Source organism: Notothenia coriiceps, unplaced genomic scaffold (assembly GCF_000735185.1).
Source record: "Notothenia coriiceps isolate Sejong01 unplaced genomic scaffold, NC01 NC01_scaffold00004605, whole genome shotgun sequence".
Taxonomy (NCBI): domain Eukaryota; kingdom Metazoa; phylum Chordata; class Actinopteri; order Perciformes; family Nototheniidae; genus Notothenia; species Notothenia coriiceps.
The window spans coordinates 27,223-51,663 of NW_011337306.1; the positions used below are offsets into that span (position 1 = coordinate 27,223).

Sequence of the window (24,441 nt, forward strand, 5' to 3'; positions counted from 1 at the left end):
TATGCAATTTTATTTTCCATTGGAGCATTGCCACAGGGAGAATGTGTTAGTTCAATAACTTGCCTTACACTGATGAGAAATTATTACTAGTTACTAGTTACTTAAGTAATACAATTACTTGACAAAATGCAGCATGATCAAAGTTATGTTTAATACATTGGCAGATTCATTAATACTAAAGACAATCATGGGGATAGAAGATGGCAAGTCAAGTATAATACTTTCGTTGTAAATGGCATATGGTGTGTGATCCACAGATATCAATTAGAGCACAAATATTTCGGTTCAAACTCAGAAAGCAACATCAAATCACATTGTACATTTTTAGATGTACACTGTGGTTATACATACTTGGACAAGACATGCTCTGTCATCATGTTACCTTTAAAAATGTGGTAGTTTCAAATTCATGTTCCAAGAATGTTTTTGTTTGACTTTCTGTGCTCTGGATATGTTGTACAGTTTTGGGAGCTGTAACAGCAAAGGGGATGGGTCAGGAGGGGAGGACTCTCCAATTTCCCCACCAGAGTGCTCCTTTCTGATCTCCTACTCTCTTTTTCCCTGCCCTGTCTTTCTCCTTTCATCCATGCTCCATTGCCCCCAGTCAAGCCGGGCTCTTTGGCAAGTGTGATGCAATCTCCACGCAAATGTCTTCCAGATAAAGGCATCTCTACAAAGAAGTATCTTGTCTTTTCTCTGCCCCTTTGCTCACCTGGTATTCTTACTTGCCTGTTTGTTGGTTTACACTAAAGACAGCCTCAGTCCAACACACCCCTGAAGGAATCGTTCTAGAGTGCTCCCACCTCTCGTCTCTTCCACGATGTGATGCTCTGAGCTAAAGACAGAGCGCAGAGGATTGAATTCCCTCTGAAACCCAGAGTGAGGAGTGCAGGGAATAATTCAGCAGCCGCTCCAGCACTAGCAGCATCAGCATCAACAGCGGTGGCAGCAGTGAGCGTGAGAGAGACGGAGAGAGAGGGAGTGTGTGTGTGTGTGTGTGTGTGTGGAGAGCTTTAGTGAGAGCGAGTTCCTATGCACTGTGCTGAGAGAAGCTGAGCTGTGCCGTCGCGTGGCAAGCTGTGTGTTCCTGTTCCTGCGCGCTCTGGTGAGGCAGAGCTTACAGAAGGGGAGAGATGCGGCTTCGCTCGGAGCTCCAGCATCAGTGAAGATCAGCACCCAGCCGGGGCATCTCAGAGCAGCATGGTAGGACTAGAGACCCACTGCTGACACCAGCGTGACTGATGATGACAGCCCACGCGTGGGTTACCATGCGCCACAGCCGCGCCGCTCTAGGAGGAAACACAGCCATGTGAAAGTGACTCGAACGCCAGCAACTCTTGGACATGTTTTCCAGGGCAAAGTCTGGATTTCTTTCTGTGTTTGAACTTGTTTTTTTTCTCTTGGTATTGATCGGCTGTCCCGCACTCACCTATCAGGCAAGGACTAAAGGCAGATGGAACAAGGGGGGTAAGTGATGATGAACTCTGATCTAAATGTTTAGTTTTTGCACCTGTATTGTATCAGTATGCTTTCAAAAGGGTTTCAGGTGATCTTGGGTCGGACGCTGTTTAAATTAACCATCCTCATCACAGACTGACCTTTCCTTGTAACACTTTTTGATATGGATGTTTGGTGCCATCATTAGATATTGTGAACATCTGGACTTATACATAATTGTTGTTCTTCTGGTATACTTGGTATTGTCTTTTCAATTATAACTGACTGTCAGCTGAGAAAGTTGACCTCTTTTTTTTTGTGGGTTAAAGTGATGACCACTGCTGTTTGCTGTGCTGTATGGTTTTGTCCAACTTTTCAGTGGTAGCCAATGTAAAGCTTTCCAACAATATATGCACATAAGGTATATTAATACACACACACACACACACACACACACACACACACACACACACACACACACACACACACACACACACACACACACACACACACACACACACACACGACACACACACACACACACACACACACACACACACACATATACACGCGCACACACACACTCACCCTCTCTGTGTGGCAGAGTGTTTTGATGGAGATCACATTGGTCCGTGTGTCCTGGAATGTTTGGTTGGCAGGACATTCCAGCAGTGTTTCAGAACTGTGTTATTTGGTTTAAAGACTTAGATCACCAGTCTCGAGGAGGGGTGTTAATAATTCATCTCAGCCCCTCCGTGGGAGCGGTCCTCTCGCCCCTCTTGTAGCATTTAATCCCCTTTGTCGGATTAAAGGAACCTCTAATCTTGGTGCTAGTTCTCAGTGAGAAGGCTGAGAGATGCTCCCCGTAGCACATCGGCAGTGGTAGCACTGGGGGCTCACGCTCAGTGGGACGTGTGTGTCTTCAAAGAGGCAGTGTCACCACCGTGATCTATTTAATGATTCCTTGCCACTTTGCTTTCGCTCTTGTTCTGCTTCACTCGTTCTCTACTTAACATTTCTTCAAATGCATATTTCTAGCACCCCCTCTTGTGCCGTGTCCGCGCACTTCTCGCCGACAAGCATCATTACATCTCAGAAGTTTTCACTTAATGATTGGGACCATGCTCTCAGATTTGTTACACACCCTCCACTATTGGATAATGAAAGCATTTCTCTTTTGATGTCTAGTTCTTCTCTTACTTTAATCAGTTCATATGTGCATAAATTGCTACAGTGAACATAAGAAATAGGTCGTACAAATTGACGTTCATTACATTTTTTTCGCCGGATATTGGTCTGTCAATGTTACAACAATTCTGATAAAAGGAACATTTTCAGATAGAACGAAAATAAAGTTTCATTCTACCAGAGCTTTCAAAAGCGAGATGTATTTTCAGACCAATTTCTTTGAATCACTTGAAATGACGGGTCAAATGTGTTCAAGGTTGCAATTTGTTTGCTGCAAATATGAATCAGCAATCTGTAAACCTAGGGTAAAAGCACAGTATGAAATCCTCGTGATAACTGGCCTCTGGTGAAATGGAGGGCACTGAACCTCCGTGTAATTAGACTATAAACTCCATTCCTATCTGTGCACAGTTGAACAAATCATACCACAGCTTTACTCTACCTTGCACGTTTAAATAACATTTTGAGACTTGTTAGAAAATACTTATATTAGCGTAACAAAGATAAGATCCTTGTGTAGTTGACGAATGTTTATGGAGGAGTTGTCATAACCCTAACCCTATAGAAGAGGTTGGATGGGATTGGCTATTTTACCATTCTTTTGTGCGCCTACATCGTGTCATCGGTTTTTCTTACAAGCAGTAATTTTCATTGACTGTAAATTGCCGTTCATAATCACATTTAGCACCATGCTTTTCACGCTTGTCATCTGCCACTTCATAGTGTTAGCTAAATTATCAATATTTTCCCTGCTGTTACTTTGCTTTTATATATGTAAGAACACAGCGGAGGTTTGCACACAGAATGCATGGCTATACACCGTCTCATTCACTTATTAGAAGTTACATGGCTGAGCTTTACATCCAGTACTTAAACACCACTAAAACATGGCTGAGTGACACATTTCGTATTGAAATTTTAATAACTTTTACAATTATAACCTTTCTCAAACTGTACAATGTTTGGAGGTCACCTATAAGCGGAACAATCACTATTTTATACAATGTAATTTTTGCCAAAATCTATCTTTTGAAGGTCAAACACTCACCAAGTTGGAATTTAGCTCTCTCTCAAAGCACAGCAAGTCAGGTCATTTTGGTATTTTGTCAGTCACAGTAGATTCAACTTGACCTGGTGGAAACATATAAAAAATATCTAGAGAAAGGTGTCATAACCACAATCCTGTGTCCTGCTACCTTCTTCAAAGCTCTACAGGTATAAATGTTCACAGCTCCTGCACCTGTCCAGCCTGCAGGGGGGATAGATCTCACGAGAGTTCGGGAAGATTTTAATGGTGGATGTTGAAGGACAATAGGTCAAAAGAGGACTATTTCACACAGTAATGCATTTGTACAAATATAAACATTGATTATTGTATAGGATATAATAAATAAATAAAACAATTGACAATTGTTTAACTTTGCTTTTATGATTGCTTAATGTTAAACTACAAGACTTTCAGTTTTTTGCAGAGTGAAATAAGGAAGATTAAGAAATACTATTTCAATTTGAAGATGTTTCTCATCTTAAAAAAAACACATGATATTCTGTAAAATGCACAAAAGGGATAATTGTATGGTAAGGAATCAACTTTTTAAACTTTATGGACACGTTATTTATGGTTCAGTATGAACTTTGTTTTACTTTGACTTTCAGCCATTCTTGCGTAGCCTGATGTTGATATGACTGTGGATTGAGAAATGAACACAAGGTGTCCAGGCAGTGGTATACTGAACATTGTTTATTGTCTCTCGATATCTGTAGAGGAGCACTATTTCAGAAGGTCTTGTGATCAAGAAACAACCCATTTGCTTACTTCCTATGAGTGATGTATGACATCACCCACAATCCCAAATATTACTGTTCCTTTATATTCTTGTACCACCCTGCAGAGAGAGCCTCCGTAACTAATATCACACAGGCGTCCAGATCGGGGCCAGCAGAGATTGAAGTGAGCCTGGCAATAAGTGTTAAATCCAATTGGATGTATTACGATCCCACCAAACTACAATACACGGTAATGTGAAAGAAGAAGCAGGTGGAGAGAAGCCTGGATGTGCTCTTTCAGACCTCTGAAGACAAACGATATGGGGGCTAGCCCCGGTTAAAAAAATGGGGTCATTTTTCGTTATGTTCTCAAAAACTGATTTACTAAACAGGGGCCTGCAGAGGCAGTCAGTGAAAGAGTAATGGTGAAAAGAAGTGACCAACACCTATTACAGAAATACCGCTTACACCCCTCTATCTGCCACAGCCGAGAGTATCTGACCGTCTGCGATGGGAGTGAGAGAGTATGAGATTTATAGACCAGCAGGGGAGAGCAGGAATTAATATTACCACTTCCTTCTCACACAGGGATCGTGTAGCCTACTACAGATCAACAGCTCAAATTGCTTTCTGCATTACAGCTTCTGCATGTACTCATCAACTGAACAACCATTGAGTACTATCCAAGGTTGAACTACATTTATTCAGGCTGTCTTCATTATAACTGAAATTGCAAATAATTAAAATCGCTTTTTAATGATCGACTTAATTAAAATACTGACCACACTCATTTTGAGAGACTTGTATTGCTAAGGTATAAATCAATAAAACATGGCAAGAAACACAAGCAGTCAGATGATCATGCAGGTTAGAAGAGAAGAGGAGGAAACACATTTAAACGTTAAAATAGTAACCCTAACTGTCTTTTGTAAATATCTATTGCAGTTTAAACACCACTTATCCAGATAACTTTTCAAACTGCTTTAATGTATTTAGTTGTCTACTTTTACGATGACATAAGGGATTCTTTTCACAGATTACAGTTACAGATGTGCTTCACTTCACATTTAAACCTCTAAACATGTCGTAGATTATGGCTTAACTCTCCTGTTGCTTGTTTGTGTTGCTTTGGACTTCTTTACTTTGTTGCTGCATTTTCAGCTACTTTGAATGAGACCATAGATTAAATCAACTGAAATTAGTCTTTTAAAGCTTGCAATTAATAGTTAAATCTCCAGTGCTCTACACGTTGAGTCATGTCATTATCTAATTGAATCAATGCCTTGGCAGCTTTTTTAATTAAGTCCCGTAGCATTGAGATTTTGAGGTTGTCTTTTATTTGAGTTTTTACGAGTCTTCTCTTTAGTTCTTTGAATGGATTTTGTCCCTAACATGCCACTCATGCCCTGCCCTAGCAGAAAGGCATAACTTGCTGCAGGGCCAGAAATATTATACAAACTAATGGGGGGAAATTAGGCACCAGCCTGACACAATAATTAAATCACTGTCATTACTTCAATTAATATGTTTTGACTAGTGTCTTGGGGCAGGGAACACAGTGATGGCTGTCATAGGGAAGGGGAAAGTCACTGTCTATCTGTTCCTGTTTCACTTGTTGAGAACTGTGAGAACCCTTTTCAACATCCTGTGTATGCTAATGTCAAAATGTAGGCCACATTTTCAATTCTACCAAACACGTGATTTTCTCTAAACATAATGTTTACAAGACAGTCAGCAAGTACATCTTTAATGAAGCAGACTTTGCTCCCTCATAATTACTCAATCATGATGAAAAAGGCTAGAAAGGCAGAAAATATGCCTGCTGTTCCTCGTTCAATCCAATTAGATCATTAAGCTTTTTGCCGCTGCTAGTTGGGAATAATCACTTTCTCAAATATACTTGCTTTAATTGTGTACGCCTACATGTTGTTTGGAATAAATGTAATGTGTACAAGCTGAAAAGTGGGGGCGAGATTACAGATAGTGGTAACAGGATTGACTCATCATTAGGTATATGTTGTTGCTAACCTATCAATCTAAAGCAGCAGATGGCTGTTATCAAATCATGTCCAGTACTGAGAACATTATTTTAGTGTGACTGTTTTATTGCTCTGTCTTATGGGATTAGGAAAGCTCCTAGTATGCAACACTTCATTCTCCAAACAAAATGACCAGCACAATAACCTTTTAAGTGTTCTTCTTACGAGCAATGTATATTTTTTAGCACTGGTTAAATTTATAATTTTTCAGTCTAAGATGTGTGTTCACTTCATATTTATCAACAGTTTAGTTGTGTTACTTCTCCAATCATAACTGGGCTAAAGACCCTTTCACAGCAGACATTTTGACTTGCCATGTGTTACTTATGAAATGAACTATGGCTGTGTTCTATTCAAGTGTCACCAGTAATCTGACAGTGAGCCAACATTCACAATACCAAGACCCTGAAACTGAAGCTGCTAAATGGAATTTAGCCATCATTTGTTTAATTATTTACACCTGTGCTTTTCCTACCGTAATGTGTGAGAATTCTTTAGTGAAAAAGGCTTATACTGATATTACTTGGTCTAAGGCCTCTCACAGTACATTTGTGTGTGTTGTTTTGCTTTCTATATCTGTGCGAATCATATTGCAGTATATAGGGATTTGTATGGTGTTTATCTTCCATCTTTTTGTATTGATATCACTGTTTTAAAGGTCATTTCAGCAGAACACATTTTAGTGAGTGCACCAAGGTTAAATTAGCAATGAAAAGGTTGCTTAGGTCATATACAGCTGTATTTTTGTTAACTCTCAGACAGATTTAACGTATTACGTCGAAATTGTTCAAGTAAGCCTAAACCTATTTAACTTCAGTCATCTTTAACTACTTCAAGATAAAATTGTCCTACACCCAAACAACTTAAAGGTAATGGCAAGTAGATAACGGCCATAAGGATCAAGTAAATCCAATAATGTAAACATGCCTTACATCTTCAATTTTCTTGTAGTCTTCCAATGTTCTGTAAATCGTAGTTTTTTGTAGCATGCTCTATGAAATTGTTTTTTTAAATCGTTAATAAATTTTTTGTTAATTTGTACTTACCGGTACTCATTTTGCTCATCATATGTATAGTTATAAGTCATAATAATTCTCTTTCTACACTAACTCGGGTTAAATAATCTTGATGTTAGACAGTTCCACCTATAAATTATATTTGAACACCTAGCTTAGGTTAAGCGTAAGAAAGTGAGTTATTGTGGGCTATTATAGACTAAGGCAGTAAAATAACTGATTCTGTAGATTGGTAAAGTGCCATCACTGGGTATTGCACTTCCTCCTCTCCACCCCAACCCCCAACACACTTGCCATACAGCGCGCCTTAATTGCCACATTCCAGTCACACGTCCTCTAATGAAGCTGATTTCTAATTGCAGCGGAAATTACACTTAACAATAACAGTGTTTTATAGGTGAATTTCAGACTGTAAATATGACAACTTAAAGTGATGAATTGAAGTGGGTGTGTTTTACTGCCTAGGACCCTTTCACCCTGTCATTCCCTCACTTGGCTCCGACCAAGTTGCAGAGTATCCGCTCGATCACATGTGTAGATGGTCCACATGTAATAGTGTATGCATGGGTGCTTTACTGCGCTCCATATCTTTGCCTCCTCCTCCACTGTCTCATTCGCTCACTTGAGATGATGAAAATAGTCATGCTAATGATCACTATGGAATATAAGTTTTGCAGTTTAAAATGTTGATTTAAATATTGTAATGCATCAAAAGGACCAAGGTTTTATTAACAGGAGAGCACATCTTCAGCTTTTTTCTCCAACTTGCCTTCCATGGCATTTGCTTCTTAGGTTGTCTTCCACTCTTTATTTTTCCTTGGACATGTCAGCAGCTGAGGATAGAGCAACATCCCAGGGTCTCTGCCCAATTGGATTTTTCTACTGTTGCCAGGAAAATGACTCTGTCATGGTCAAAAACAGCAATCCTTCACAAAGCATGTCAGTAGACAAAACTATATTCCAGTAAGCTTTTTTACTTTATCTTTGACTCTCTGCCTCACTTTTACCCACTTTCTTTTGATATGCCTCCTTACCTCGCTCTGCGCTCTGCAATAAAACTTTAAAGAGATAAGAAGCTTTTTTCTATTTCAGGGTCACCATTAGCCTGAATAATGCATTGACAAGAGAAGAGCAGGTTGAGTTCTATGGAGGATAGAAGCACAGCCTTCAATTAAATTATACATCATTATCACAGCTGGCAAGGCTTGTGCGACGGTACCCTCTCCATCCTCCTCTAAATGTTCCATGTTACTGTCTTGTCCAATATTGTTTGTCGAGCAACAGCCACTTCCTGTGCCAGCACGGAGCTGGGATGCAGATAAGGCTTCCTGGGCTGTATGAAGGTGTACATAAAAAACATGGCTACAGTCTTTCGCAGGGACATGGCTTAAATGGATATGCTACTGTTATTCTGACTAACAGAGTTTGTCCCTGTCTTTTGTAGACAATAGTTTTAGTTTGACGGCGTTAAACGATGCAATTGGTTAAAAAAAAAAAGAAGCACAGCACTATGCTTATGTCAGGTGGTAATGTTATATCCCGTTTAAGGTTGGTTTCCCGGTCCTATACTATATACATATGCACACACACAAAGTTTTTAAAGAACAAATATAACCTCCAGTGATAGCAAAACATGAGGAAATGCACCAGTATGGTTCTTTAAAGTAGCCGCAGGCAGTCTGTTAGGTCAGATGTGGATGCATGGGAAGTAGAGGGAGCTATATTTTGCCTTTCGCGCATGCAGTGGAAAATGTCTAACCAGATGCTGAATGTCATTTTGGACCCCAGGAGATGCCTCAAGAAGCTCTGGCTTTGTGGGAAATATGTGAGTGCAGCATTTATATGAAGCAAGGGATTTTCACTGCCAGATTAAGGTGTCCACAAAGGCCGCCTTTACATTTTGCATTAGCATGCGTCCTATCCAGATCCCCTCTCTTGCCCTGACAAAGATGTCACCAAAATGGCAAATGCTGTTAAGAGTTATTTAAAAAAATGTTTCTTCTGGGTGCGATTTCGTAACATTTGTGAAATTTAGAATTGTAACTCCTTTTTTAACTTAAAGGGGACCTATCATGCAAAATGCACCTTTTGATGTCTTTTATACATAAATATGTGTCCCCGGTGCGTCGGGGAACTCACGCAGCGTCAGAAAATAAAACCCTCTCTCTTTTCCTCCGTACCCAAATCTCTAAAAACGGGGCTACAACGGAGCTGATCCAGATTCGAGTCCGATATGACGTAATATCGGAAATGTAGGCTGGCCTTACGCCCACGACCCTATCAGAGACGTTGCTATCAGAAAAAATGCCCGACTGTTTTGGACGTAATATGGTCGGTGTTTACATTAGCATCGCTANTATATATTTTTATTAGGGCTGTCAAACGATTACAATTTTTAATCAGATTAATCACAGCTTAAAAATGTATTAATCATGATTAATCACCATTCAAACTATGTCCAAGATATGCCATTTATTTATGCATATTGTTGTGGGAATGGAAAGATAAATGAAAGAAGGCGGATATATCCATTTAAAGGTCCCATGTCATGGCCATTTCCACTGATCATAATTCCATTGTTGAGGTCTACTAGAATAGATTTATATTGTGCAATTTTCCAAACTCACATTGGTTTCTCATGCAGCATCTCTGTAAACTATGTGTATTCACTGAATTTCACTCTCTGCCTTTAACGGCTCATTGTAGCTCTAGTAGCTCCAGCCCCCACCCTCCCAGTGAGTACAGTGTGCTCTGATTGGTCAGGACGTTGTGAATCGCGCTAAGCTCCGTGGAGGTGTTGTTTCCTTGTTTAGCGATACACAGTGAAACACAGCCAAACTCATCCTGAGCACACACAAAGTCACAGCCGAAGTAAAAACAATAAGTGTGGCTTGATATTGAGTAAGAAAAAGGTTGATAAACGCTGTGAGAATGGGTCTGCAGAGAGAATCTCGCCGCGATCCCAACTGTTTGTTATCAGCCTGCAGCCAGGGAGGAGAAATCAGCAGAGCTGCATGCACTGAGTGTGTGTGTGAGGAAGTCCTTGGATTGGTCAATTTGGACCAATCAGCGGGGGCTTACGTAACGGCTCCGCGGACGTAACGTAACGGCTCCACGGATTGGTCCATTTCGTTCCGGGTACGGTTGACATCATGCGTACCCGGAAGAATCAAATGGACAATGACGTATCTCCAACGAGGCGTTTTGGGGCGGTATTTTCTGTGTTAGAGATTTACTCGCTACAGGGTGTACTTTGAGGGGTTGTGACTCTGCAGACCGTTTACATGCATAAAAACCTTCATAACACAGAAGGGGACGGGTAATAACCAGAAAAGCATGACATGGGACCTTTAACATACAGTAGGTATATGTTTATTATAACATTGTTCTGTGTGTCAAAAATGGCAGCCCACACACCTATCAATCATCAAACCGTGGGGTCTTATTTCCTTACGTGTTGATTTCTATCAACACGTAATGTTGTATCGATGTAGTATATATAGAGATGTACTTCAGCAAAAGTATTCTCCGTCGGGACTTCCTGCAACAACACCACACCGTTATCTTGATTCTGATTGGCCAGAAGACATTATCAAAGATGTTCTATTGAGAAGACGATCACTACATGACAAAAGTTTTCAAAACCGTTTCTAGTCTTCGGTATTTCCAGACAAGTGGCTACTGAAATCTATCTTACTGCTGTCTGTGCAATTTACTCCGCGAGTTGGCAGACTTTATTTTAACATCATTTTTCATGGTGGGGCTAAGCCATTTCTCGGTATGGCTGTAGCCTACCCCAGCCATACCCTGGTGCTGCCACTGGTGGGATTTATGGGGCGGACAATTCTGCGCATGCGTTAAATGCATTAAATATTTTAACGCCATTAATTCAAAAAATGTATTACCGCCGTTAACGCGATAATTTTGACAGCATTCATTTTTATATATCTGAGACCTATGCTATTGCCTAAAAATAGCATGGTAGGTGACCTTTAACATAGCTTAATAACGCAAGACCTATGTTTGTTATTAGAAGGGTGATGATACAACATACAATAATCTTACTTGATTGGCACTGGAGTCTAACATACATGGTTAAGGTCAGGGAAACAATAGTTAAGTATCAACACATAATCAGTTTGAATTATTTATGGAACTCCCCATTAGCTGTGCATTCATGATGGTCCTTGTTAAGCTCTATCATCTGGCAGATGAAAAGATTGTTCATTGGCATTTGAAGCATTAGTTTTTGAGACTTTGTTTTGTGTCAGTAAGTCATGCACAGTTGAACATGGTTAAAAAACACACAGACTCCTTGGCCAGACTTTAAATTTAATGTATTTGTAGCAACAGCACTTGGCAAGAATTCCCTTGCCTTTTTCACTTTTCAAAGAGTCATTAGCAAAGTTATTGTACTAATGACTAATTATGTTGTCACGCTTTGGCTAGTTTCAAAGTAATATGAATTTTCCACCCAGACGGTGATGAGGATATAAATCGGTCAGTGGCCTTGTGAAATGTGTTTTAGGTGATTAAGCTTAAATCTGATGATCAGAGGAGGCTTTCATTCATTACATTTTGCAGAAAATGAAATACATTTTTACAGGATGGATGAGGTAGTTCCTTTTATTAAGGGGTCTACAGTCTTTTTTTTCTTGAAGCAAATGGAGTGCCTTCACAGCAATCTACACTTCAATGCAGAACAGCCTGAAGCAGTGGTATTGTGAGAAGACCTGTCAGGATAAATCTGCTATTTTACAGGGAGAAGAACTGAAAGCTGGATTTGAGAAGGATATTCTCCAGTGTGTTATTACCTGCCCTATATTAGTGCTGCATTATTAACATTGTCCTTAGCCCACTAGTTAATTAACCTCAAAGACCTTCATTTACTGAAGAATAATGCATAACAATGGATTCACTTCCTGTTCTCATTACTGAGATTGATTGATTAAAATCACAGCTGCTTTATCGGTCATGTTTAAATATGACCATATTATCAGCCAGCTGCCATTATTGAGTTACCACCAGCAGTGAACTCCAGCAGCACCATTTTCAGTTTTCTTAAGTACGCCTGAGCCTCAAGCCGAAAGAGCAGAAGCAGGAAGTAGTTCTGAAACTTTGGACATGAGTTTAAACTGTTATTAACACATTTTATTCCCACAGTTGAATGTTTTGCAGAAGCTATACCACAAAACACATTCAATTACACTTTAGTATAAATGTATAAATCATATTATATGTACTGGACAAATAAACTGATGGTATTTATGCAAAGTGTACTGACACCGTTCTGTACATCCACAGTTTTGCACTGGTAAAGCTGAACCTAAACACATAAAAGAAGCTACTATTCTGTCAAACATCTTCAAGAAAGCACATTGTACAGTTTCTTTAAACAAATACAGACCGGACTAGAAGAAAAGTGGAGAAAGGAAAAGTAGTTTCCGTGGTGACTACATTAAGATGTTATCTTTTTCAATCTCCTAGAAACTAGCTTTTACACTTGTGTAAGTTAAAGCGTAGTCAATATGAGAATAGATTCAAATGTGGCATAATGGCAGGTTTGGTAAAAAAAAAGATCTATCATTACAGTATGTTTGTCACATTGAGAAATACCATTGTTTGGGCTTACACTCAGCTGTAAAGCCACATAACTTCAATTACAGAAACAAACAAGGGATTATATAATAAACACAAGTGTGACCATAATATTATTTGTGACTGCTGTGTTCCTGTGATTGGCAGTGTAGCTTTACAGGTTGTCGTTGTAAAGTCGTATTAAGTGCAGCATTATGGCTTTGTGCACTTTTGTGTTGCTGAATTAGAGTGTTTATTGTCCAATTTATCATGCTCAGTTTGCCTGCCATGACAAATATCTCCCTATCTCTGAATATGTAATGGCTCTGCTTTGCAAATACAGCGAGAAGAATATTAACAAGTGGTTTCTGCAATCTTCCAGCTGATGCCCCACAAAGGCTCGCAAGCACGATTTCCTGCAGAGACCAAGATAACTTCTAGAATATTAACATAACGGCAATGAGCTTAAAACAAAGTCATGCTCAGGATATTGCTTTACCTGAAAAGGCTAAAGCGTATGAAATATACGAAATGAAAAAATGTTGAATTACGGTGAACTGCAGCCTAGGATTTCTTCTGCGTTGTAACGGTTCCAGCAGACGCTTCTTACCTCTGCTTTCTGTCGTAAAGGCTGCCTATGTTGCAATGGCAGCGTGAATCTAAATAAGGCCATGGATGCTTTGAAGATGAGATGGACGTCCGGACACTGAGGCTGGATTAAGAGTTTAATGACAGGTAAAATTGTGGCATTTCATCGAAGGTGACCCCTATGGAGAGATGATCATGCCAAAGCTAGATGAAAAGTGAAGGTAATCCTTTCTTCCTCATTCCCAGATAGCTGTCACCAACACAGGCTTTGTCACCAAGGCCCAAGGCATGTAATTACACTTTTATTGGCTTTAGGAAGACCGCATCATTCATTTAAAGAATAATCTCACTTGTGAGCGCAAGCCGCAGTACAGATATATCATACCTGCATGAAAGCCCCCTGTTCTGACTGGCTGCGGTTTAATGGACTTTTATGAATCTAGCTGTGATGCATTGTTAATAGTGTGTAGGGTGTTAATACCTGAGTGTTCTCCTGAACTCGTCGCTCTCTCCTCTCCAGTTGGGCGTTTTGTGAGTTGAAGAGCAAGCCCATATGAGTGTGACAGCAGCAGCATGCAAGTGTCTGGGTCTTCTGCCAACCAGCCTTGACACCATTAGCTCTGGTGACACATTAAGGTTCTGTTTGCCTTGTAATTTGTTTTGTCTGTCAATTTGATGGATGTCTTGTTTGCCGGCACTTCCTCACACATTGGAAAACGGTGGCTCGAGGACATTGTTAAACGAACTTCAGAAGGGGGAGCAGAAAGCATTTGTTTTCGCCAAACAGGTTTTTTGTGTTAATGGGAGTGTGCAACATTGTCTTGACTCTTCGCCACGCCAGACACTGGATAATTAAAGGTGAAAAGCTCATTTGAGGAGAAAGGGAGGGCAGTTCCAGGGGCTCGAGGCAGCTAGAAATAGAGAGCCCAGTGACATTCTTTATAGTACATTTCTTAGCTAATATCCATGTAGAAATCTTTGTTGCCGTCCACTGCCTGCCTCTCGTGTAGACATTTTTTTTTGTGCTGAAATGTAACAACTTAAACCAACATAATGTCAATTCCATCTGCTCTTTCTTACTGTGAACGAACTGTCGTACCACAGTACATTCATTTCACCACTACAGTAAGTAGCACACGCTAATGCCATCGCAAATTCTTTGTTCACACCATTGACCTCACCTCTGTGACTGAGCAGCCCCACAATATCCATGTAACTGGAGTTGAGCTCACTTGAAGAAGTGTTGAGGGGCCTCACCTGTTTCTGCTCAGATGACAGGTCAGGCCCCCGACAGCTCAGGGCTGTGGAAAATTGCCTTGCCTGAACGCTCGCCTCCAGCTGTACCCAGACCCCTCTGCTGAGGAAACGTTCCTGCGACACCACCTGCTCAGCTTAATGAACCACCTCAGCAACACCCACACGTAATGCCCTAGAAGGTGTGAGAATAAATAGTACAGTCCCACATGTCACCACGTCCCAGTGCTTGCTTCATCTGGTAGAGTAGTAGCTTTTTTGGTCCTTAAGGCATAGGTGATTTTTATGCTAATATTTCTGGCAGCTTTTTTCAGGCATGACAGGAGAGCGATGTTCGGCACTACAGCGAACAAGAGTGATCGGTGTCACTAGTTCAGAATAGGGCTATATTTAAAGAAATGACATAAATAAAAAGAAGTGTTGTCAGTTCTTTTAAGGCCTGCATTGGTGACGAATTCTAAACCATTTTGTGCTGAATATTTAATTAATGACCATCATAAGTGCAGGGAAAGCTTGCTACTGCTTTCAAGAGATGCAAGATGTAAGCCCGTTTTAGTCCAGAGTCCAGAATATGCAGATGACCCTGCATAATAAAGTGTACATCGGAAATTCTCACTGCTATAAAGGATCTTGTGTGAAGGCATATTAGGTGCACTGTTTTGTTCTGTCACTTGACAGTGAGAAGGCAGAGAAGATGAAAGAAAGCTTACTCAGTCTCAAAACTCAACAGAGGTAAGTAAGCCTTGTGTCGTTGCTCTTGACTCTTTCTCTCTGGCGCTTTCATTTGTTACAACATACCTTGAAATGTAAGAGAGTGCGTGTGAAGAGCATTGTAACACTGCAACAGACATATCACAGTCTCAAAACCATGGTTTCTCCATGTGAAGTAGATAACATTTTACAGCTGAATCTTTTCACCCCTCTAATCCATGGAGCAGGGGATGAAATCTTATTTGGGGATCAGCACCAGTGCATCACTGCCATGATAGCAACAACATGCAACTCTTTTTAAGAGCATTAGAGCCCAGGAATGAATCAGTCAGCAACATCACCTCTTGGCTCAATTTTGTTTTCAATTAGAAAAGAAACAGCCATGATGCTGTAGTCCTAGAGTGTGTAACTAAATTAGTCATGTCTTAATCTCTCCATTCATTCACAATACCAACCATACCAGCCATTAAATGGTTCTATACAGTAAATATGGACGCCTACACTCATTGCCATGGCAGAATATTTGAGACAGAGAGCCTTGGATTATTTAAATACAAATGCTTGGTGAATGAGCGTTGCTTTTGTATGTGTTTGTTTCTTTTTCCGTCCTTTTGAATCTGAAGCCAAGCTTGTCTCAGTAGGATATGCAAATTTAGAAGAAGAATGGCTGTCTGGCTCCCTGAGAAGCTCTTATCCTTTACTGTAGCTTCGACACTGAATAGAGCTGGAAGATTTAAATATGCCATAAGGTGCTGTTTGGACAAACTCTTACATTTTTGCGGCAGAATAAATGTATTTGTCTGAAGAACACAACTGGACCCTTTGGTAGAGATTAAAGTGTTTTTGTTTCTCTGTTCGGTTGTTGTTGGTCTGAATAGCTTTGTCTTGTCTATAAATAGCCATTTATTATCCAGTCAACTCTGTCAACAGCCTTTTTGTTATCCTTTTTTAGGTTCTGGCAAGCTAGTCTTAGTTTGATAAACACCTGCTCATATAAATGAAAGGAGGGCACCACACTTCATATCGTGCAGAATCATCAGGCTGAACTTGATGCTCTGCTACACGTGCATAGCAAATAAGGGTCTCAGAGGAGCCATGAAAAGCTGGTGGAGAGTGTCACTGCTCATAAACGTAGCTCAGGAGAGGTGTTATGCTGCGAAGAGCCGGGAAGGAAACTGCAGAGCATTCACCACAAAAAGTCAAATGTTCCCACTTCTGTTGCTGATGATGCTTAAAATGTTTCCAGCACTTAGTTCGAGATCTTCACACATGCAGCTATCCGGTTTGTCGATAACGTCAAAATCTTTTTGCAGTCAACATGCGTTTGTGATTAAGACGACGCCATTAGCATATTGGAGCACTGTTCCAGTTAATGAAGATAATTTCATCCGTGCCCACACATGCCCCGAATCTCCTCTCCCTGGCAGCCTACAGTAACAGCTGAGAGGAAAGACTTTGACACAAACAGATGAATGAGCAGATGTGGGTTGACAGTTTGCGACCACAGGTGAATATAATGATGGGAATATTAAGGAATAACAACCTTCTTACAGCCCTGGAACCTTAATAGTGCAGCGTTTCCAACACTGTGATGATATTAAAAGACTTTTATCACTACTCATTACTCGTTTATTTTTATGTCTTCTAATTTTGACTATATTGTAATGATAAATACGCAAAATTAATATTTACCTTAACATTTAGTAAGGTAAGCATTGACTTTAAAAATGTTATTAAATATTTAAGCCTCATGTCACGCAGATGCAGGTGCACAACACATACTGTGTTCATCATACTGGTACTGTTTGTACTGTGGCTTAAAATAACTTTAGATTTCCAAACAGATGGTAACAGAGTGGCTTATTGTGCGAGATGAGGCCCACAATTGTTTGTATCCACTTTGCTGCACTGTATGGTGGCTTCAATGAGGAAGGTTTGGTGCCACTGTAAATAGGCCATCATGATCACATACAGTATGAATATTTTATTGTGTGTGCTGTAATGGGTTACTGCAGTGAGCCTCGAGGGAAAGCAACTGGACTTCCTGGTACACAGCATCTATAGCTACTTTGTAGTAAATCATCCTATATTACTCTTTGATCCCATGATTGTATAACTGTTCACAATAGTTACTAAACATTTCAATGGTTTTGACAATTGAGCAATAATTATACTGTCTCTTGTTCTTTTTATTCTCATAAACATTTATTGTCTTGAATTGTGTCTTTTTACACACAATTAAAAAAAAACGAATTTAATTTAAAGAAAATCACAGTTCAAATAATAGTATATTATAATAATAATAAAATAATATAATATCTCTCATGGCAAGTATTTGAAGTGATATTCTGCTGCATTAGTCCTGTTATGGTGATTTTGAGCTGCCAAAGGTTCCTTCTTGTGCTGGGCTTTGCAGGATTACAATGATATAGCTACTGGTTGCATCATACAATAGCCCTTTTGCTTACTAGGGTGACTGCCCTTTGGTCACCAAAATTATATAAAAAATAGTAATAGGACCAGGGCCATGTGCATTTGCTCAATGGAGTTTTATTGCGACTAGTTTCAGGTAGAGAGCCATAGTTGCGTACTCCTTTATCATAGCACTCACCTTTTCTGAGGGCGAGAACATAAAGGTTCTCAAGTTGAACACTTGAATAGAGCAAAGTCATCTTCAAAAGGAGTAAAAGTACAGAAAGTCTCAGTACATTTTGCATTTATATCTTTCTCAAAATAAAACGTAGAATACTTCACCTTTTTTTTTGGAAAATCCACATCTCCCTCAGAATGATTTTGTTGGCTTAAATTCATACAAGAAGGAAAGGGGCAGTTTTATCATCAACCTCGCCCCACTGGAACAACACACTGTCTTTGTTATCTTATACCCAGCATCAAACTCCTGATCCCAATCAAAGCCTTTTTTTATCTGTCCATGCTCTGAGAGCACACTACTCCCCCACATCACCCGCCCGCTCCAACACGGCTCCTCAGATTAGAGAACTCGTCAGCCCTCAGCTTTATCTACCACTGTTCCCAACCAAACAAAAGTGGCTCCAGAGGGAAGTGGGAAGGAGAATCACTAAAGACGAGACAAGCTGGTTTTTATCTTAATCAGAAGCAGACATTAAAAAGTTACACATAATTACTTTCTCGCTCCTCTCTGACTAGGGTCATTAGGGTTAACACTGTAAAGAAGGGATGGGGTATAGAAGTGATTTGTCTCTGTGTGTTCTGACTTCAAGTGCAAGGCTTCAAGGACAGTTGTGGATTGAATACACCTGGTAAAACATGGTGGGGTAAGCTTTAAAAGAATCAATACAAGCTTAACAGCAGTTTCTTTTTGGGTTCTCATGTCAGGGGCTCCTGAGAAATGCCAAAAGTACATCAGTTCTGTTTTGTTATTATCAAATGTCTTTTTCACAAGTTGGAAAGTTTGCTTTACTGACATTCTCACTGCACAGTGTGTGGGTGAACAAGGCTATGTGCTTAGATGTATTGATGTCTTTTAACATTTCACTTGCAGAAAACAGGGATTATCCTAATATTTTCTTGGCTTCTTAATGATACAGTACATAACACACCCTTTCTATCCACCGTAGCCAATGGCATAACAGTAAATAGAAGAGCTTGGGGCATGTTTTGCTTACTGGGGATGTAAATAATCTGAAAATAATACGCAGTAATGGAACTAAGGATGTGACATCTGTTTGAGCAGGCATAGAAAGTATTTGTTTTCTTTGTGATCTTCCATAAGTGTCTTCTTTTTTTACCCCATTCACATCTGGCATTATCATACAATCTGTATCTGGATATGGAAACGTACGCATGAATGCAGAAACACATTGCAATCAGAATGTGGTCGAATTGATCAAACATTATCTGGAGGAGGTTTGGCCAATTATCTGTTCTTTGTAAATGCAATCAATACAGAACAACATTTTCGAGATCAAAATTCCCACCAAGAAATAGCAAGGTCACCTTGCCGTGTCAGTCTAAAAGCTATTAGTAGTTACCAGAATATTTTTTTCAAAGTACAGTCAATTTGTTGAAATTGATGCAGGGAGTAAACATGTGGTTTATTGGCAGTAAATAGTTTCACTGCCCTTGACCTGGGACCACCAAATCCATCAGCTCCCTCTACCTAATCTGCATATTGAAATCTGATCATTATACAGCCAGAATTGTGATAACGAGAGCAATTATTAATGCCAAGACTCATGTAAAGACCCATCAACTGATGCCATTGTCAAGATAAGGCTTCCTTATTTTTTACCATGGTTGAAATGGGGTATATCATTCAGCTCACATGTTTTCCATTTGGTTGTTCAGAAACCTAGTTAGTACGCTAGTTAATACATTTTTTATTTGGAGATCATATTCAAAATCAGGTCTCACTTTAAAGTTTCGTTAATGGGTGTGGGCCTCAAAAGTGTATCAATGATTGATCTACTGAATTGTAGATTATGGGCTACTTAATATTTCTCATGCTTATACATTCTGGGGTAAACGATTGGCCTGGTGTCTATACAACAATCGCTCAAGATTTAAACGGGTTGAAAAAGGAAGCGCAGTAAAGTGTAGATGTCCCTGAGGGCATAATCCAAAAAGATGGACTTCAACATGACAGTGAAGGGCAGGGGTTATAGACAGTACCAAGTCCCTCATCAGAATTGTGATTGAAACCATAAGACAGTGACAGATTCACTGTGACCTTGACCCAAGCTGACATGACCGGGGTGAGTCAGTCAAAGTGTCTCACCCATGACGATCTCTCCGCTCCCTCCAAGAGTTGAACCATGTTTCTCATTCACTCTGTCATTAGCAGAGACACATCCTTACTGTATCTCCTCTACTCATCCTCCATAACTTAATTCTCTGTAACCCTTCACATCAAACTTCCCATTTGGCCCAATATTCCCATGAGCTGAATGTATTAATTAAGCCCGAGGCCTGATTGACAGGAGTTATCAGCCGTTGATCAGTTCAGCACTGCCTATCTGGGCCTCTCCGTCTGACTGGGAGACTATCAGGGCTTCTGCTATCTCTTGCGCCTGCAGCCAGTGTCTACCATGAGGAAAGGCTGCTACATCTGTGGCTCTCTCTTATCTATTCCATTTTTAAACATCCCAGAATCAAAGAGCCTGTAGCATTTCCTAATGCTAATTGCCGGAGGATAATAAATTGCAAAATCCTGCAACTCCCCCATCCCCTCCTTTCACCTCCATCTCTGGTGTTTACAGTTACTCATTGGCAGCAGGTAGCTTATAATCTGCTTCATTGCTGCTGCTCTCGATCGCTTGACTGTAAGCATATCCAGGATTCGCTTACATGTTGAGTGACCCAGTTTAATAGAAATCGTACCTGAATCCATGAAATACTTCAAACAAATGGGAAATTATCCTAAGCATCATTAGGCTATACATGCACCCTGGTGTCTGCCAAAAATGAAAATGTTAATCAAGCTGAGCGAGAGTTTTCATTTAAAGATATTGGTCTCTCTCATTGCCCCAATTTATAGGATTACTATCTTTTCATAATGAGCTGGTTATGTTAAACCAGATTTACTGTATTTAAACAGATTGCATATGAGGGTGTCATTTTGCATGACAGGATTAGGTTCATCACGCAATCTGGGTGTCTTTTTAAAAGGCAGCAAAATATGAAAACACAAGCGCATAAAACGAGATGCTTTCATGCAGTCTTGCTGAATCTAACACTGAGGGTGATAATTACTGGGGATACACCCTTGTTCCTAATCATTTTAGGCTTAATTATTCTTGAAAAATAAAGGTTGCCTTTGGGCTGCTGATGATCTCAACTCCAGCATTTAAGCCTTATCTAGATTCCTATAGTCTTTAATGGCTCTAATTCATCATTTGTAAGCTGTCTGATATTAAACAACATTGGCCCATTGAGATTTATCTGTGTCAGGATGTTCTCTCTGATTATCACTTTAACGGGAGCCGTCTTCATTTTCAAGTGTGACAGTTTGTTATTAACTCGTTTTGTAGCCGCCTCATACATAAAACTCTTAAATATACATACACAAACACAAGCATGCAGTGCATAATCTAAAACCCACACCACATATTGTACATAGCACCCCGCACTGCTCACGACCGATCTGTATTATGACAACTCTCTCTCTTTTAAGCATCATTCTCTCCTCCTTTTTGTTTTGGCATGAGGCAATTATGGCTTGTGATGTTTTACGTAGAGAAATGTTCCTTAAATTGTGTTTGTGTTTGGATTATACCGTTTTATTTGATCTAGGCATCATCTCGGTTTGACTCATGATCAAAGCTGTGTGAAGCGTCTGATGAAAACTGATTACAGCTGCCAATAATCCCATACATTTGTAGTTAGAAACAACTCTATTTGGCTTCTGTCAAAGAGCCGGATTGTCGTGAGATAAGATTATATTCAATACGCACTACAGTTGACAAGGTTGATATCAACATGAGTGTGGAGGATTGTTTTTTGGGTTTGGAACATGAAACTTCTGAAGAGCAGCTACTAAAAGATTGTTATACTGAACATTTATTTTAGTTCACTTTGTGTTTCTTAAAATAGCTTCTTTCTTTGAAATGTTTTTTAGCACCTATTTACAGTACCCAGGGTGTGTGTGTGTGTGTGTGTGTGTGTGTGTGTGTGTGTGTGTGTGTGTGTGTGTGTGTGTGTGTGTGTGTGTGTGTGTGTGTGTGTGTGTACTGAGCACTTTTTGTTTGCCCTGTCTCCCACACACATTTACATCTGCGACTTCCAGGTACAATCAGTGTCATCCCACTGTCCACTGAGCAGCTCCACTGTACAAGTTCCTGTGGGAATTAAAGTATCACGCCATTGCTACAGTTACAGTGCAAGATAAATAGCCTCAAATGTGATACAAGGCCGAGATGAATAAAAGAGTTTTAGTTTTCAAATAAAATATGTCAGATCTTAAGCACTTCTGCTCAGAATATGTGGAGCAATGAAACTAAAAGCTTCTTCAACAAGCTCTGTTCTATCTCTTAAATGTTCTCAAACGCTCTATAAGAGAAAAGCAGAGCAGAGATGTACAATGCTTTGGCACTGAAAAATAAAGTATGTAACGGTAGCAGTAAGTAATACAGTTGGAAGTAAAGTTTAAGTAAAACTTATTTTAAAATCACTCCTTTGATGGACAATAAATTAGTGCTTTATATGTGAACTGATAATGTATTAATTATTTCAAGGAAAGTTATTAATTACTGTTTCATCTTGACAACACGACTCTTAAAAACATACATCTTGTTAACTGTATGGCTGCGAGGATTTGAATATTTGTGGGAATCTAAAAAGCAAGCTGAATCTTCAATAACAGTAAGGGGAGCATAATATTTTAGAGCAGGATCTTCATCTAGTGCTGCTTCCTCTAGACTCTAGAGTATGAACGATGCTGTACCTGCCATTAGGGGATCCCGGCTCTAACCCCCCCAGTCATCCTCCTCACCATTCCTCTGTTCCAGTTCCCCTTCCCTTTTTCCTCTGGGTGGGTACTAATTAATGTTTGGAGGAGGCTGAGAAGTTAACCAGCAGCATCCCTGTGTCTCCATGGCTCCTCCCAGGACAGAAGAAGCTACTGTTTTTCACACCACCCAGACACTGATATTCACTCATCGTGTCCTTATTCTCTCAACTCTCTTTTTTTACTCACCTTCTTCTTTTTTATCTCACTTTCCTCCCACTCACAAACCCATGCTGAGAAACATACAAAATGAACTGTTCAAGTTATAATTTTCCAACTGAACTTGACCGTTTGCCTTCATAACTAAAGAGTGGAAACCACTCAGACTTTCTCCGAGACAAACTTGATACCTGTTACTTGAGTGTTCACAAACAATCTCTGGTCTGAATCGGTTCCTATTTGGCTAGAATAGGAAACGGCAAATCATATGAAACATTAAGAACTATTATCAGCTTAGATTTCTGTAGTTTCTATACATAGATGTGTCTTTCATAAGAGCTAAAAAGCGTCTTGTTGTGTGGTGAGGGGTTTGCTCTGAGGGGCAGTGGCTTCAGTCAGGATGTATGCTGGAGCGTCTTCTCTCACTATCCCAGCTGCTAATGCTGAGTAATGACCGTGTCTTAGAAATGTGTTTCACCCGATCAACCAAGGTCAAAGCTGGTTTCTTTAGTTACTGTTAAAAAAAACAGAATCTACATAATTTTGATTTTAAATAAAAACCTAACCCCTATTATTGAATACATATTTTATACTCACTTGATGCTTAATGTTATACAAACATAATAACCCTGATTTCTCTTATAGTTTATCATTTTTATTGCATTTATAATAGTACATTTAATCATCTTTACTCGCATACCGCCATAATATGTATAGGTTGTGCATGTTTAAGTGTCCGTGTGAATGTGTGTCATTGCATGCATACGTGCTCATGAATGTACAATACGTTTGAACTTTCTGGCATGTATATGTGATGTTCTCACATGGATAGCCAACACAACCTTTAATTGCTCTTAATTATAATTATGAATAATTAGTTTGGACCGTTGGCAGTTTTATCATGGGGTATATAGAACATATAGAATCCAGCCACTTATTAAGGAAGTTGTTGGCTAATGTCTGTGTATAGCAAGTGTTGGATGCATTATTGAAGTTTCCCTGTGCTGTGTGTAATAAATCCTCTTGACTCCTATTATTCATTGCATAATGGCTTCCATTCATCATTGAAAACATGAAGCAAATTAGCTGCTGGAACCTGGTGTTGTGCTCCGAGGCTTTGCTGGAACAATCTCTCAAAGTCTTTGTCTGTTAGTTAATTTTTCTAAGTAAAGATCTGATTCAGTTACATAATGCAGCCCCACTGCCTGTGCACGTTCAC

The 24,441-nt window shown here is 39.8% G+C and overlaps 1 protein-coding gene across 1 annotated transcript in view; it reads left to right on the forward strand.

The window, feature by feature from the left end:
* The first annotated feature begins 1,097 nt into the window (after positions 1-1,097).
* LOC104942491 (roundabout homolog 2-like) overlaps positions 1,098-24,441 on the forward strand; it is a 93,549-nt gene continuing 70,205 nt past the window's right edge. The window contains exon 1 of the mRNA XM_010767721.1: positions 1,098-1,467. Within this exon, the coding sequence (XP_010766023.1) occupies positions 1,344-1,467 (124 nt within the window). The 5' untranslated portion in view covers positions 1,098-1,343. The remainder of the gene's footprint in view (positions 1,468-24,441) is intronic.